Source organism: Ictidomys tridecemlineatus, chromosome 7, assembly GCF_052094955.1.
Source record: "Ictidomys tridecemlineatus isolate mIctTri1 chromosome 7, mIctTri1.hap1, whole genome shotgun sequence".
In the NCBI taxonomy this organism is placed as follows: Eukaryota; Metazoa; Chordata; class Mammalia; order Rodentia; family Sciuridae; genus Ictidomys; species Ictidomys tridecemlineatus.
Window position 1 is genome coordinate 39,813,152 of NC_135483.1, and position 17,853 is coordinate 39,831,004.

A 17,853-nucleotide genomic window follows, 5' to 3' on the forward strand; every position below is an offset into this window, starting at 1 on the left:
ACTTGACCTAGTCATCCCACTCCTAGGTTTATAACCAAAGGACTTAAAATCAGCACTCTAGAGTGACACAACCATTCAGTACTTATAGCAGCTCAATTCACAATAGCTAAGCTATGGAATCCGTCAACAGATGAATGGATAAAGAAAATGTGGTTATATATATACAATGGAATATTATTCATCCATAAAGAAGAATGAAATTATGGCATTTATTGGTAAATGGATGGAACTGAAGACTATCATAAGTAAAGTAAGCCAATCCCAAAAAACCAAAGGATGATTGTCCTCTCGGATGTGCTAACTCACAATAAGAGGTTGGGGGGAGGAGAAAATAGAAGTACTTTGGATTAGACAAAAGAAAGGGGATTGGGAGTAGGAATATTAATAGAATGAATCAGATATTATTTTCGTATGTTCATATATGAATACACCACCAATGTAATCCACATCATGTACAACCAGAATAAAGGGAAACTGTAGTCCATATATGTATGTTAAAATACATTCTATGTCATGTATAAAAAAAAAGGAAAAAAGTGCTGAGGAATAAAAAGAGCTGTAGTACAGCTTGCTGGACCCCAAGCAGCCACCTTCCTCAAACCCCAAAAACCAACAACAAACTATCAGAGGTATTCTCCCTGGGCAACTAGATAATATTAGAACAAACTACTCCTTCTCCAATGCATCTAAATGAAACCAACAAATATTTGGAGTTCCTACCATTTTTAAGGAACTCTAAGATAGTTTTTACTTTTAATATTTCTATAATCTAACAGCATAATCATCAGGGAATTTTAGGTAAAAGTCTACATAAAATACTAGGATAAAGCAAAGAAGAAATATTTGAAAATCTAGGGAATTAAATTTGAAATTTCAGTAAAATTTTACTTAGTTCATCAACAAAAAGAGACAGTTTCTCTCTTTCCACTGAGATTTCTGCTACTGTATCTAACCAATTACACAGATGCACTGAAGAAATCAGTAGTGATAGAGGATATAGGTTCATTTCTTAGTTAAGAAATGAAAGGAACAAACTTTTATATTTCATGCTTAAACTTATTAAAGCTGAACTGAAAAAAATGAAACCAAAATTTTAAATCACAGTGAAGCTGTAATTATGTTTAAAAACCTCTACTGGGTGCCAAATATGCCTATTATTGAAAAGTTGACTTATTTTAAAGTCAAGCCAAGAAAGGAAAAAAGAAAAACCTAAGATTTATTTAATACCACAATATATGCTAGGCACATTCACATTTTATCTTTCCTTAATAATCTGAATTTTGTTAATAGAAATTACATCCATTTTACAAAAAAAGTTACTTAGTCTTAAACTAGTTGAGCAATTTTTCTCTGACTTCACAGCTAATTTTTTTCTTTTCTTTTCTTTTCCTTTCTCCAGTACTGGGAAATGAGCCCAGGGGTGCCTTATCATTGAGCTACATCACCAGCCCCCCAGTTTTTTTGAGATAGTGTCTAAGTTGCCCAAACAGACTTCAAACTCACAATTGTCCAGCTTTTTTTAAAAAAATTCATGATATTTGTATTATATCTTGCTAGTCTCAGAAATACTTCACTTACGTAGACCTTTATTATGTATTTGGGGAATGACATTAACAAATTTAGAGGAGAAAAAAAATTTAAACAAATGATAGTAAATATAAAATAAATTCAAAATGAGTCTTCAAATACCACAAGGAAGCAAAAAGTAGAGCTCTGACAAATTTAGGGTGTCAGTAAAAGCAGTTCCAAGCAGGTTAAGTTTGAAAGAGAAAACGTAAGAATAAGTCACTAAGTCACAGGTGAGGATTTAGAAAATTAATTTGAAAAACTAGAATACCCATATTGGGGAGTTTAAACAAACAAACAAACAAAGATGTTCAGAGAGAGAGGGGACAAAAGAAGAATGTGAACCTCAAATTCTAATAAGACTCGTAAGTCTTTAACATTTAAGTCATTTCACAGAAGACAACATTAATATTCCTTTTTTTTTGGGGGGGGGGTACCAGGAATTGAACTCATGGGCACACAATAACTGAGCCACATCCCCAGCCCTATTTTGTATTTTTTATTTAGAGACAAGGTCTCACTGAGTTGCTTAGCCCCTTGCCACTACTGAGGCTGGTTTTTAACTCACAATCCTCTAGTAGCAGCCTCCTGAGTCACTGGGATTACAGTCATACACCACTGCATACAGCTAGGATTAATATTCCTTATCACTATAATCAGGTAATTATTCAAAAATCAGATACCCCTGGGCTGGGGATATAGCTCAGTTGGTACGAGTCCTTGCCTCAGATGCACAAGGCTCTGGGTTCAATCCCCAGGACCACAAAAAAAAAAAAAAAAAAAAAAAAAAAAATCAATACCCAGACCAGAAAAATTAAACTCCAAATCCTTAACCTGGTGTTCAAAGCCTTTCACAGTCAAGTCCTGGCCAATTACAATTATAGTCTATCTTAACAGTTTTACCTCTTTCTATACATTTTCTTTATTACAATCAAAATAGGCTATTATTGCCAGAATATTCTCTGGGATAGTCCCTACTTCTAAGTAATAGATCTTCCCTACTTCTAAGCTCGTGTGTCTTCCATCTCTTGCTCTTCTCTATTTGCTGAAATCTCAACAGTTCCTCAAGACATCAAGACATACTTTAGATTAACAGCCTCACAGCCAGATACTATTTGATCTTCAAATCCTCACGTGGCTTTACCTATACCACTTTATTATGTTTTGTAACAATTTGAACACCTGCTTATTCCAAACAGATGTGGAAGTTCCTGAGAAAAGAATATGATTTCCTACAACTTTGAATTTTCAACAGTACCCACAAAAATGATTGTGTAGGGCTGGGGATGTGGCTCAGGCATTAGTGCACTCGCCTGGCACGCGTGCAGCCAGGGTTCGATCCTCAGCACCACATACAAAGAAAGATGTTGTGTCCACTGAAAAATAAATATTGAAATTTAAAAAAAAAAATGATTGTGTATACAGTCAATGTACACTCAGCACTGAATATAACCGGCAGGTAGAAGTGACAGCAGCTTCTCAATCTGGAGTTTGCTGAAAACCAAACTTCATTTTCCACATCTGTAAATTAAAAAAAAAAAAAAAAACCAGGAACCACACCCTATACATCAACTGCTTCACTAGATTCAGATTTTAAATTTACCAGCAAACATCATCATCTACTTAACTATAATATTTAATTATGAATGCTATTGAGTATTAAGGGAGGGCAGATCTATTTTTTTTAAATCTTAATCTCATGATAATATATCTAAATGATTTCTTTGCTCTTCAAAAAGCACAGCTGTTTAGTTAGTAAATAAAAAATGATGATGTGTGCATATTTTCACCAATGAAATTCAGACAAAAAAACTGCATCATTTCAAAAAGTATTTATGTGGGGCAGTTGTACAGTGCTAACAGCTGCAAAGATGGCACAGTATAACATTTGAAAAAAAATGTTGGTAAAAATCAACTAAAACACTACTGTGGAATTGGTAATCCCTTCAAATCCCTAACAAATTTCTGTAGTATTGAGGTAGGACAGAGGACATAAGGACAGGTAGAAAGGAGGCATGTGAGACAAGACTGACCATGACTTAAGTGAAGATTTACAGTCCACTTTCTCATGAATTAAATATCCAGATTTAAAGATCACAAACAGCACTATTTAAATCAATTATCAAAACTTATCCACCTCTACACAAATGTTGTACTGAGTAAATCCATGGAGCAAAACACATCAAAAACAAAGAAGAAAAAAAAATGATCCCCATCCTGGTTAATGGTCAACGTGTCCAGTTATCAACACAATGGAGTGCTAGTAACACCTGCTCAGATCATCCCTGCATTATCGATCTTATACATATATATGTGTCTAGCTAAAATGTAGCCAGCATATTCCTCTCCAATGCCCATAATCTACCTTTTCTTTCTCTTAATTCTATCTGTGCTTCACTTTGACCCATCCTTAAATTCCTTTTTTGCAATGAGATAAGGACCCTGAATTGAGGTCCATCTCTCTTTTGGGGGGACCTCCCCAGGATAGTCCCAGTAACAGTTATCATTCAAAATAGTTGTGATCTTCTCATGACATTTGAGGTTTTATGCTTAATAGAAAAAAGAATAAACAGACACTGGGAATTAAGATATATATCACCATCATGTTTTCTCTCATCTACAGAAGCTAAAATAGAAAAAGGAAAGAAGGTGGGGGTGTCTCATGAAAATCAAAGGGAGATCAATAAAGTAGAAGAAAGGGACTAGGGGAAGAAGGAAAAGAGGTAAGGGGGCAGGGAAATATTGAAAATGATGTTGTCCGTATAATATTCTTATACTGTGTGCATGTATGAATATGTAACAACAAATCCCACCATTATGTACAACTATAATATCAATAAAAAATGTGGAAAAAGATATATACCACAAAGTTTAATACACAGCACAATACGATAAGTACTATAATTAATTAATTAATTAATTAATATCAACAAAGTAGTAAGGAAGCAAAAAAAAAGATTAAGGGCAAGTCATAGAGTAGCATTTGCAGATCTGAAAGATTAATTTCAAAAGTAAAAAAAAAGGCGGGGGTACTTTACTTACCTTAAGCAAAAGCATAAAGTTCTGGAAGTAAAAATGTGTTTTTAAAAAGTTGGCCAGATACAGTGGCACAAGCCTATAATCCTGGTGGTGTGGGAGGAAAAGGTAGGAAGACCAAGAGTTTAAAGCCAGCCTCAGCAATTCAGCTCTAAGCAATTCAGCGAGATCCTGTCTCTACATAAAATACAAAATAGGGATGGGGATGTAGCTCAAGATTGAGTGCCCCTGAGTTCAATCCCCAGTACCCCCCAACCCAAAAAAAAACAAAAAACAAAAAAAACCCTCACACATTGGGGATGTGACTCAGTGGTAGGGAACTTGCCTAAAGCCCTGGATTCAATCCCCAGGACTGCAAAAAAATAAAATAAAAATATTTTAAAACTCACATGGTAAACAGGTAGCAAAGGACATAAGGAATTACTTAGTGTGAAAAGAGAAACGCAAGACTAGATACCTTGTTGATTCCCGAGATTTCTTTCTTACACTTTAGGAAGGAGTGGCCTGATTTGATCTGGATTTTCCTAAGGTAACTAGAAACAATGAAAGACAAACAGAATGGAGAGATTAAAAGCAAGATCCAGGTATAGAGGTATTATAAAATTAGAGGGAAGCCGGGAATGGTGGCACTGGCCCTTAATCCCAGCAACTTGGGAGAGTGAGATAGGAGGATTCCAAGTGCAAGGCCAGCCTCTACAAGCTTAATAAAACCCTGTTCCAAAAATAATAAAAGGGGATAGGGATGTACCTGCATCCCTAGCATGGAGAAAAAAAAAAAAAAAAAGGAGGAAAGTTGATGAAGAGTCTGAAGCTTGCAACAGAATAGAAAGGATAGGTCAGATTCAGGATTACAATGACTAACTGAATATGGATGAGTAAAGCTAGAATCAATCTCCAGAATTCAGTCTAAGTAGTATGGAAGCAAATAAAAGCATTAATAATTTTTAATGAATTCCAAATAGCCAAACATGTACTGATCACTTGCTCTGTGCAAAACTGTATTAAAAGAGAAAGAAAAACAACTCAAAACTAAAATCTCTGTGGAAAGACAGCTATATTCTTAAATTTATACAAATATACATATATATAAAATACAGGTGTGTTTCTATGGCAAAGAAAATGACGGAAGTAACTGACAAGGGAAAAAAATAAAAAGAAGAAAGGCATTTGGTACCCCTGTAATATACTATAAATTGAGGAATACAATTACCTCAAATCTGCAGACTCAAAGTGTAAACAGCAAAGGAAAAACAAACCAAAACTATTTAACAGAAAATTAAATTGAATTAAAAAGAACAATGAAGGTCCCAAGGCCAAAGGACTTGATTTGGAGTTGAGCTGTGATGTAATATTGACGAGGTAGAACATCTAGGAACAAATCTTAAGGGACTACAAATTCAAACTGGGTCTCACAGCAATAGTAGGCCAAACAATTTAGCAGGGTGAGCTATTTCTCAGAAATGGAAATATCAGAGTTCAGGATGGAGGATACAAGCCCAGGAGAAGTTACAGTGGCAGAAGAGAATATTAATAAGATAGGGAGGTAACAAATTGCAAAAGAAAGTAAACTTTGGATTAAAGGGTTTAGATTTTAATATATAGGCAATGGAAGACAAAGTTTTTAATAGGAAAATACTAATCAATGTACAAAAGTAGTACATAAAATGGGCTAGAGAGAATATAAGGAAGCAAGTTAGAAAGCAAAGAAACCAATCAGAAGAATATGATGATAGTCTCCAAAGAGAGAATGAAAGGTAATAAAAGCCTGAACCACAATAATTGGCAGCAGAAGTAAAAAGGGAAGAATGAAAGGAAGAGAGATTACTAAGGAACACCAAGTGAGTATAATTCAACTTGAAGAGTTTAAGTATAAGTCCCTGGGCAGATGCTAGCCTTGTTTCAGGAGGGAGAAGAAATGAGTTTGGGACATATTTATCTTGAAGTCCTTCAGGGTACACAATAGACGACCATCTGTCAGAGATGCCAGGACAAGAGGGAATTCCAAGACTACAGAGAGATTTGGTAGTCACCCACCTAGAGATGCTGGCTAATATGTGAAAGACAGAAGGGGCAGAGGACTAAAATTTGAGGTACCACCTAGATTATAAAGCAAGAGTGTTAAGGAAAGCAAGAATGGCAGACAAGAGAACACAGCATCTTTTCAATGCGCATTCACATGTTTCACAACTCTCAGAGACTAAATAACTTGACACAAGATCACAATAAGCAATGGAACATGTGGAATGATTGAGGACTAATGGCAATATATGGCAATATTTTAGAAAGTTTGACTGTGATCCTGGAATTTTTATTCTTATAAATTTATCCTGGAGAACTAAATTAAGGGAGAAGGAAGAGAGGGTGTTGCATATAAAAAGTTTTTCCTCTAGGTCATAGTGAAAAAACAAAACCTAATTTTCTAGCCACAAAGGAATAGTTAAACATATTTTGAAAAAGTCAACTATCAAAAATGAAAACCTGTTACTACATGAAACTTTAAATTTCAACATAGGAAGCAAAATCTATTAAAAGTTTAAAAAATATTTGCAAAAGATGGCAAAGGGTCAACATTCTTAATACACAAAAGACTCCTGTAAATCCATAAGAAAAACTCCAAGAGAAAAATGACACAAATGGCAATTTCACATAAAAAAACAATAATCCCTAAATAGAAAAAAAAAGCTGACTCCTTCATAATAAAAAATAAATAAAATTAAAATCATAAATTATTCACCTTTCTAAGATGTGGGGAAAATAGGCATTCATATTCTGGACAGAATACACTGAAACCACGTTTCTAATTGCCACCTTGGCAATATAAATGCTTTCAAAAGTTTATATAATCTACCACCAAGAATACACACAAAAAATAATTAAATCATTGTACAAAGCTGTTTGTAAAAAAAAAAAAATTCACTGTAGCTCTGTTTATAATAACAAAAAGTCAAAAATAATCTAAATACTCAACAACAGAAAACTAATTAAATAAAACATGGCATACTCATGGATTTTCAGGCAGCTTTTGAAAGAACACAGATTAATACTTAATGTGGAAAACTGATTTTAAAAAAGACATTTTATTAAATAAAGCTTTTTAAAAAACATATATAGTATAAACCTATTTATTTTTTATTACACTGTAAAGATACACACTGAAAAATTAATACTGGCTCTCTTTTAAGCACTAGAGTGACAATATTTTGATAATATTTTGATACTGCCTACAAAAAAAAAACTTAAATCTAAGAACAAAATGCGAACAATATGTAGAAAAATACAAGTATAAAAAGTAAAATACAAATACATATACAATTAATAAAAATATAAATACAAAATGTTTTTGACTCCCCCCAACTATTGTTTAAACAAAACAAGTACAAAGGTAGCTCCACTTCCAAAAGTGTCAAGGAAAAAAAAAAAGATGAAGATGATGATGCAAAAAAGAAAACAGAAAATTCACATCATAATTTTGTATGCGTGCATGAGTGTGCATGCATGTGTATGTGGTGTGTGTTACTGGAGAAGAAATGCAGGGCCTTGAGCATGCAAGCAAGCATTCTACCATGGAGCTACATCCCCAGTCCCATAAAATCTTAAATGACCATAGAGGGAAGCAAGGTTGTCTACCAAGAGTAACATGTTTTAAGATCTGGGTTCCCAGCCTGAAGAGTGAAACAGCAATAGAACAAGTAAAGTCAATCTGAGGATGAGAATGGGATCAGAAAGCAATTAGCACATAAGTCACAGGAAAACAAAGTCACCACAGTATGACCTTTTGGAGAGTTAGGGGGCAGAGGCACAGCAGAAAAAGTAAATTGATATTTACAAATTAAAAACTGACCAGTAACAGTCCAGTGTAGTGGTGCATGCCTGTGGCTCTAGAGGCTGAGGCAGGAGGACTGCAAATTCAGAGCCAGCCCCAGCAACTTAGCAAGGTCATAAGTAACTTAGTGAGACTCTGTCTCAAAATAAAATATAAAAAGGGCTAGGGATTTGGCTCAGTGGTTAAGCATCCCTGGGTTCAATCCCCAACCCCCCCCCCCCGCAACACACACACAAAAAGAATTGACCAGTTATATTCAGCAAAGATCAAAGTTCAAATATAACTGAAGAGTTCAAGATGGAAAAAAGAAAGGTTAACACTGTGAAGGCCTGAAAATGATAATGAGGACAAAAAAACTACTTCCCCAGGTATGATGGAAAAAGAGAAAGAGAAAGCTGGCCTTTGGATCACCATTTGGCCACAGGGTGAAGACTTCAGGTTGAATAGTGCCAAATAATAATAAGGTGAAATAACAGGGTCATATGTGTGGATTTTTCATACAGAGGGGAGGTGAAAATCATGAAAGTTAGTGAACCCTAGTCCCAAATATACAGTCTGGCCAGAACTGTTACCTAATTTCTATGTACTTCACTTTTTTCTCAGTTACAAATATATTCTTTCTAGCCTATTAGGAAACTTGGCTGACACTTAACCTTTATATTTCATTCAAGATTCTCAATCTGTACATTAAAATCACGAGTGCCCCCCCAAAAAAAGGGGGAAGGGGCATAAAACTACTTAAGCCTGACCCCACATCCATAATCCTATTCATTTTGGGGTGAAGTTTAGACATAAGGATTTTTAAGAAGCTCTTGAGGTGATTCTGACGCACAGCCAAGGTTGACAACTGAACTAGTTATTTCTAAAGACTGCTAACCTTTTAAATTTTAAATTCTGTGATTGACTGCTACTGTTTACTTGTTAAAACAATACTATCATGTGCCAGTCATTTCCATAAACTCTCACTGAATCTTCAAAACAACCCTGTAGGCAAATATTTCTACGTCCATTTCATAAATGACTCCAGTGAAGCTTAGATAAGTGATCTGTTCAAGAGTCATAAACTAGCTAGCAACAGGGGCAAGCACTGTTTGATTTTTCCATTACACCTATATGAAATTTGCTTTCTATTACACTCAGACCAATTATTTGAATGCCTTCTCTCTTCCCCAGGACTTCTTCAAATTGTACACACTAGCTTGTGGTTTACAGATTTGCTGGGGAGAAAGTTGTATTGGGTAGAGGCAGGAAATTAGCCCCAAATTCTACAGTCATTACAGAATTACAGAAAACCTTAACCTAGAGATGTTCTGAAACTTAAATTAGCACCATAAAGTATATCTATTAAGTATTTTATTTATTTTATTTTATTTATTTTCAAATAAGCATGCAAGTAGCAGGCAGTTAATGCACAAACCTGGTTCTCAAAGATAAACTTATCAATAGAAAAGTAATGTTTTTGTTTTCCAATAAGGGGACTTTAATATAATATTCAAAGATAATTCTGAAAAAACAAAAATTTGCTCTATTAAGCAGTCTATATAAACATGACCTTCAAAATGTGAGGCATTAACCAAATTTTCATCAAGTGTAAAAAAGTCAATCTCCTTTTAGAATCATGATTATAATCCTTTTATTGATCCATGGCATCTCTCCATTCATCAGTGATTACATTCCAGTCTATTATCTTCTTGGAAATTTCATGAACATTCAAGTTCTGTACCCCAGGCCAAAATTCATTGAGTTACCACTATAATCTGAATCTTCACAACAATAAATTCTCATAAAAAAAAAAAAAAGAGAGAGAGCACACAATCTGAGCATTTAATGGTGTCCATGGCATCTACTAAGGAAAATACCACCGAGATTTAACAACTATAGCCATGGAAATTAAAATTTAATAAGAAACTCATGAAGCATATTTACAAGAAACAAACATGTGGAGTTATCCATTCAAACCTTTCCTGAGCAGCTGCCACATTCTCAGCTTGCTGAGAATGGGCAGGCAAATCAAATCCAATGTGATGCCTGCTGTCAAGGAGGAGCCCTTACAGATCCATACAATACTGGTGGATACTATTGGAGAAGTGAATTGATTTCCTGGGTAGAGAAGGTAGATGGGAGCAAAGTAGAAAGCCTTCAAAAAGTATAGGTTTAAATATCTTTAAGAGGAAAAACTTCAGGACAAGAGCCCTTTTAACAGCTCTCTAGGAAATAAGTATTTGTACTTAAGAATTAAATTCAAATTAGAAACAGCAGTGATAAGAGCAAACACCATGGACAGACAGGAATGAGTTATATATCCTATCACTATAAGAGAATCAAAAGACCTTAGTTAAATACCAGCTAAGTTTCTAGATTTGAGAAATTAAGTTTACTCAATAAATATGTACAATGGCATTAACTTGACAATGAAGCAAAAGAAGATTTTTAAGAACTAAGGAAACTGGGAGTAAAATCAAAGCAGAAAGTACATTTTTACCTATTAAGGAGTAAAAAGAGAAATTCTCCAAGACATGGTTCAGGGTTTATCAATTCATTTAACAGAATTTTAAAGCTGTCTTTATATTTTAAAAAAATTTTATGTTCATTTGCTGGAATAATTCATGCTGAATCTTTACTTTTGATGCCTTAATCAGTACCAGTTTTGGTTTTTGTCTTTTTTTTTTTTTGAGGCGATTACATGTGCCTTCCAAAAAAGTAACCTAATACCATTCACCTCTCAATGCTGTCATGACCTGAAGAGATTAAAAATAGAAGCCTCTGTAAATACTGAATTAACCTGAGGACCCCATGAGCTACCAGTGTTGAGAAAAAGGTAAATGCTCAAAATAGGAAGGAATGCACCCTCAAAGAACCAATGGGAATGGAACACTTCAAAATGTCAAGATTATTTATTCTTAAAAGAACAACACATGCCTTTACTGTGTCAAAATCTTTCTTTAATGAGTTTCCTCAGCAAAGCAATAAAACTATAAAGAGGGCATTTATCGATCTAAGATACTTTTTGTGTGCACGAATTATGAAGGACTTAGGTCTCTGTAACCTTCACAGTCCTCATTTCCACTGCGCACCCACACAGGTTATTGCTATAATGTTCTAGGAGCACAGAAAGCTGGTCAAGCAACATCAGCAGCGAGCTCTCGGTCTTTAATAACATTTTTTAAAGAAAAATAAATTCGGCCTAAGACCATAAAGCTTTAAAAGACTCCAAATAAAGAGCGTAGTAGCCATCGCTTCTATCCGAACAAATTCTGTGTTGCCATTTTTCACCCAAAACTCCCTACAAAATACGTTGTTCAAGTTACAACGTGCACCGTGATGCCCAGACCCTGAAAACTTTGGGGGGAAGGAAAATGCTGGAGCCCTGAGACTCCACTGGCCACGTCTAGGACCCTAGTCCTGGCGTCCCACAACTTCTCGCCGGACCTCGGGGCCCCTTCCCGCGTCCGCCCGCCGGACCCTCCCGGCGGCCCCCCACGGCGGCGGCGTCCTGCGGGCGGGCGCGGCTCGCCAAGGCGCTGGCGGGCACCGCGGGACGGCGGCGGCGTCCAGCCCGAGGGCCGGCCTCAGCGCGAGGGGAGCGGCCCGGGAGCGCCCCGTTTCTTAGACCCCAACATGGCGTCGGCCGCCGTCGCCGCCCGCGACGACACCTCCCGGCGCCGCGGACGGCCCTGGGACCGCGGAGGAAGCGCCCGGAAAGTTTCGCTTCTCCACTCCCAGTCCGCCAGAAGCCCGCGGACCACCAACCCCAGCTTCACCTACCCGGCCGAGCACGGGCAACGGCAGTAGCGCGAAGGTCCGACTCCTCGTCGCAGACGCCGGGCGCGGACTCTGCCAGTTCCCAAGCCCGACCTCTCTGGGTGTGTGCGGCCTGCGGACCCGCGCAGCCAGCGCGTTCCGGACGCGGCGGGCAGCCGGCCGGCGCGGCGGCTCGCAGGTGACTCCCCCGCCCCTCCAGTCGAACCCGACTACCGCCGCCTGGGCCGGCCTCTCCCATGCGCGGGCACGGCGCGCCCCCGCCCACACGCCAAGGGCGAACGCGCGGGCACGAGCACACCCAACCCGCACGTTCCCCGCCCTTTCTTCCCGGTTCCCTTGCCCCGCCTCTCCCGGCTGCGCGACGCGCTCGAGAGGCGGGGCTATTGGCGGAGGCCACGCCCGCCCAGTGAGCTCGGGGATGCAAACGGAGGGTAGGTGGGTTCCTTGGCTTTATCGCGGTGAGGCGTGAGGAGGAGAGGTTTGGGGCTGTGAGGCGCCTTACCTGACTTTCCTGGCTTGACTATTCAACTGTCTACGAAATTCTCACGGAGATTAGAAGAATGGAAGGAAACCCCCGGCTCCGCTACCACCCCTTTACACGCTTCCCCAGGGAATTGAAGAATGAGAAAAAGAGGCTTTGGATTTAGACGCCAAAGCCTTCACTAACAGTTGTTTGCCGGTCTCAGTTAGCTCGAGGAAGCTTCCCGTCAAACGGTCCATTTGCTTGCTCTAAGGACCCTACTTCCTGAAACGAGGGAAAGCTACCACACATACCCCACAAGCTTCGCATAGCCCATTCTTTTTAGTGCATGCATTAGGACTCCCGGTCTTTCCAAAACTTCTCTGACTCCGCGAAAATACAGCTACCTGCTTCACATACCTAGAAACTGCAATGATAAGATAGTATATAGGGTTAAACGTGCCCTGATTCATTTACTCCACAGCACCTGTTTGCTAAGCGTCTGATGGGTTTCTAGAGAGGCATCAAAGATAGCTAGGATGGACAACGAATGGGGGCAGGGTGGGGGAGATCGGCGTATTCTTTAAACAAAAAGTGTGAGTGTGTTGATGAAGTTTGGGTCTGGAACATTTTATATTTCCTATTGATTTATTATGAAAGGTTTTTGTGTTTTTTTTTTTGTTTGTTTGTTTTTTTACTTTTGATTGCTCTAATTTACGCCACCACCAACCAAGCTTCACATAGAAGAGCACTGAGGAGAAAATGAACAGGCTTGGATTCTGCAGTTTTGCCACCCGTTCTTCAGTCTGGAATTCTCCAGGCTTTCTAGTTCCCATCCTTCCCTATTTTAATGTCTGAAATAGTTTTTTTTTTTTTAAATAATAGGACGAAAAGAGCAAAGATGAAGCTTGCAATAGGGAAAGTTATAGGGTCACGAGCACGCAATCTTTTCATGTGTTGGCTCTAGTTGTCCCTACAGACAGGATCACAAGTGGCCAGGACTCCTGGCTTACCCACTACCCTATCCCATCTTCACTGGGCCTCATCCTCCTCTAAGCGCACAGCAATATCTATCAGTGGAGGTAGGGCTGGACTAAATAATCTCTAAAATCCCTTTTAATTTTGAAATTAAGAATTGCTGTGTCTGAATGGTTGTCCAAGATCTAGTCATTAATCACCATTTTTGGTCACTCACCTCTATTAGTAAAAATGTTGCCCTCCCCCCAATATACTTATCTAGCTTACAGCAAAATACATAAATACAAAGCAGGATGATTACTCAAAATCTTGCTCTGCCACCAACTACCTATATCCTTGGGCATATCCAACTATTTCCTTAGATTCTTTATTTGCAAAATGAAACTACCCACAAAGTTATTATGAAGATTAAATGAATTAATATTTGTAAAGCATATTCCTGGAACATAGTAATTGCTAAATGAGTGTGAAATAAAAGAAGTTCTTAAACATACATATAGTGTATATGTACCTACACACCTATTACAATTTACCTAATTGTTGGGTATCTCATTTTTAAAAAATCAGAAATAATGATTTAAACATAGTTTTTTTTTCTTTCTGCATTCTTCATATTCTATCTTCTCCATGAAATGTGTGCTATTTAGAGTTGTGTTGACAAATGTGATAATCACTAATAATGTGTCTTAATAAAATTTAGTTAAATTAAAAATTCAGTCCCTCAGTCACACTGACCAAGTGACAGAGAGTTATAAAATATTCACATCATGGAAAGTTTATTTGTTGGCACAGACCAAGCTGAACAAAGGCACTTAAAGGACTGAAAGGCAGTTGGATCAACTCCTGGCCCAGACCCGTAATTGTTGTACCCTGTTCAAATCAAGTGATCTCTATGTGATCCTCACAGCATATCCATAATATGGATATAAAAATAGGAACTACAGAGCTGGAGATGGAGCCCAGTGTCAGAGCACTTGATTAGCATGCACAAAGTCCTAGGTTTAATCCCCAATGCCACAAAAATATAGGAACTACTGCTGGGCAAGGCATTATTGCACACCTGTAATCTCAGTGGCTGGGGAGACTGAGGCAGGAGAATCATGAGTTCAAAGCCAGCCTCAGCAAAAGCAATGCTCTAAGCAACTCAGTGAGACCCTGTCTCTAAATAAAATATAAAATAGGGCTGGGGATGTGACTCAGTGGTTGAGTGCCCCTGAGTTCAATCTCTAGTACCCAGCCCCCAAATAGGAACTACTTCATAGACTGCTGAATGAAAGAAATGAGATGAGTAAAGTCTCTGGCAGAGTACCTACCACCCAGAGGAACTTGAAAATATTAGTACAATTTGAGTTTAAATCGACTCAATTCTATAAGCCTGAAAGTCAAAGGAGACCTTGTTATGTCCTTGAATCAAATGAATAAGTTTTTCAAGAGAAGTTTGGTTAACTGTTAGTTGAAAACAGAGCTCTTCAAAAGGAAATGGAAAATATCTGGATTTTAAGTAGTCCTTAATTTCTTCATTCCTTTAACCATCATAGTAAAATGGCACTGCCATCCACAACCTAATGAGTCATAATTCTTTCATCCTCTTTCCCATTTCCTTCATCTTTGCTTCCAAATATCTTTGCTTCATCTGATCTCTCCTCTGGTCTCCTCTTCACAGGGACTTCGTGAGACTGGGTATCTCCAATGCAGAAACCCTTCAGTGGCTCATCTCTGAAGCTGCCATAGCACAACCCTATGGAGAGTACATTTCACATTGGAGGCACTGTTAACTTTATATTTAGTATAAATATTTTCTGGCAGATTTCAGTAAAATGTCTCGTTCTAACAAAGTGTATTACAACAATTTTCCAGCTGCCCCAGATTTTTCTGATTCTCCCAAATGTGCCATATGGGGTAAGAACATTTCTCTTTCACTTAGAACAAAATGCCAACTTTTCCCAGGTCTTGTAAGGCCTAGCACAATCAGTTCCTGACGTCCTCGCCTTCTTAAAATGACACTCAGCTCCACCAAATTCCAGTCACGTTGACCTTCTTTCATTTCCCAAAATATATCAAGCTCTTTTTTGCTGTGGGACTCACTGCCATGGCCACCTCTCTACCTAAGCAGTCAGAGAGAACTCTGCCCTTCTCTGCCCTTCACATAGGTGCAGCTCTTTGTTATCTTGCAGGCCTCAGAGAGGCCTTCCCTACCACTGTTTCTGAGAGGATGCCCCTGTTATCCTCAGCGACAGGACTCTATTTTCCTCACAGTACTTTCAGGTCTCCCTGGAGACTAGAAGCTCTATGAGGGCCTCACTACAAGCTTGTCAGCAGCCTATGTGGCATTACTGCCACCTATTTCTACGTTCTCCTCTGCACCACAGGGAGAAGGCCTAGCACTCTAATTTTTCAGAGTGCTTTTACTGAATGATTCCATGTTCAATTCTGCCAGTAGACACGTATGTGAGATTAAAGAGCAGAAGAAAAGGAGAAACTAGTATTCTCCAGCTGTTATGATCTGAATCCGTGTCCCTCCAAAATTCATGTGTTGAAATTTAATCCCCAAAGTGTTGATATCAAGAGGTGGGAGCCTGGGAGTGGGAGAGTGCTCATCCGGCATGCATGAGGTTCAATCCCTTGAGGGGGGGGGGGGAGTGGAGCCCTTGAAAGGTAACTAGATAATGAGGAGTTTCAAGAATGGGATTAGTGCCCTTTAAAAGCAGTCTCGGGGGAGGGGGGGCTGGGAATGTGGCTAAAGCGGTAGCGCACTTGCCTGGCATGCATGCGGCCCAGGTTCAATCCTCTACCACATACCAACAAAGATGTTGTGTCTGCCAAGAACTAAAATAAATAAATAATCTCTCTCCCCCCCTCTCCTCTCTCTTTAAAAAAAAAAAAAAAGCAGTCTCAGGGAGCATTTTTTTGTTCCTTCTGCCAAGTTGAGGACATACAGAAAGTACCTAAGATGAATGGGCCCTCACCAGATCCAAATCTGCTAGTGCCCTAATTTTGAATTCTCAGTCTCCTGAACTGTAAGCAACACATTTCTATCATTCATCAATTGCCAGTCTTAGATATTTTGTTATAGCAGCCTAAATGGACTGACACCAGTATAATTTTGAACAGATCATAGGGAATAATGCATTTCTCTAGATTTCTAGGACAATCTCAGACAAACACACACATACACACACACACACACAAAATGAATATTTTTTTAAAGGAAGGGGGCTGTATTCTAAAAAAAAAAATTTTTAAAAAGCATGGAACTGTTCTAGATTAAAAGAGGAGAAAGAATATGATAACTAAACACAATACCTAACCCTACACTGGATCCTGCAATAGAAGAGAAAAATACTATAAAGGACATTATCAGCTCAATTGACAAACTGGAAGGTGAGTGGAAAATTTTATAAAAGTGTTACATCAAAGTTAAATTTTCTGTCCTAATTATATAAGAAAATATTTCTATTCTTGGGCTATGTACATTTAGGAGTAAAGAGTCATGATGTACATAATTTGCCTTCAAACAATTCAGAAAAAAAACACATATAATGTAATTTAAATAGTATACTAAAGAACATATAAAATATAAATCAAATAAAGCAAACTATTAGTGAGTGAACCTGAATAAAACATAAATGAATGACTTTTATACTATTTCTATTCTTGCAATCTATCTGTAAGTTTAGAATTATTTCTTCAAAAAACAAGTAAAGGGACCAGGGGTATAACTCAATGGTAGAGCATGTGTTTAGCAAGTGCCAGAAGCTGGATTCAAACTCCAGCATCAAAAGAACAAAAACAAAAATGGACAAATGTAATACAAATTAGGATAGTTATCATAAATATCTGATCTCAAATAGGACCAGACTGACAGCTACGTGATTTAAAGGTGATACTTTTTGTGCTTCTTTCTAATTTCCCAGTGAACAGAAAGTGAATTTACTCTTCTTACAGAAAACAAGATGTTCCCTGGCTATGAAAAATAACTCATCATACTCCCAGCATCTTTCTAAACATTTAAATATGGGACACTTGTGACCTTGACCTACAAACTAGTATGGCACACTCACATTTGCTGCAGATCATCGACTGTACGAAGTGAGAACATATATTCCTTATAAAAACTCATTATGCAAAGAGTATAATCCAAATTATAATCACAAGGGTTGGGGTGTAGCTCAGGGGTAGAGTGTGTACTTAGTACACAAAGGCACTAGGTTCAATCTCCAGCACCCTC

General features: G+C 38.1%; 1 protein-coding gene across 3 annotated transcripts in view; it reads right to left on the bottom strand.

Moving 5' to 3' along the window:
• Positions 1 to 12,537, bottom strand: part of Plekhf2 (pleckstrin homology and FYVE domain containing 2) — a 79,772-nt gene extending 67,235 nt beyond the window's left edge. Inside the window, exons 1-2 of one of the 3 annotated variants that reach the window (XM_005328669.4) lie at positions 12,191 to 12,527; positions 5,060 to 5,135 (exon numbers count right to left, since the gene is read on the bottom strand). Coding sequence is in view for 1 of the 3 variants with exons in the window: in XM_078016891.1 (XP_077873017.1) it covers positions 12,191 to 12,425 (235 nt within the window). In the remaining 2 variants the exon portion in view is untranslated. Of the gene's footprint in view, positions 1 to 5,059; positions 5,136 to 12,190 lie in introns of all 3 variants that reach the window. The other 2 variants (XM_078016891.1, XM_005328670.4) reach the window with 2 other exon arrangements.
• Positions 12,538 to 17,853: the final 5,316 nt, after the last annotated feature.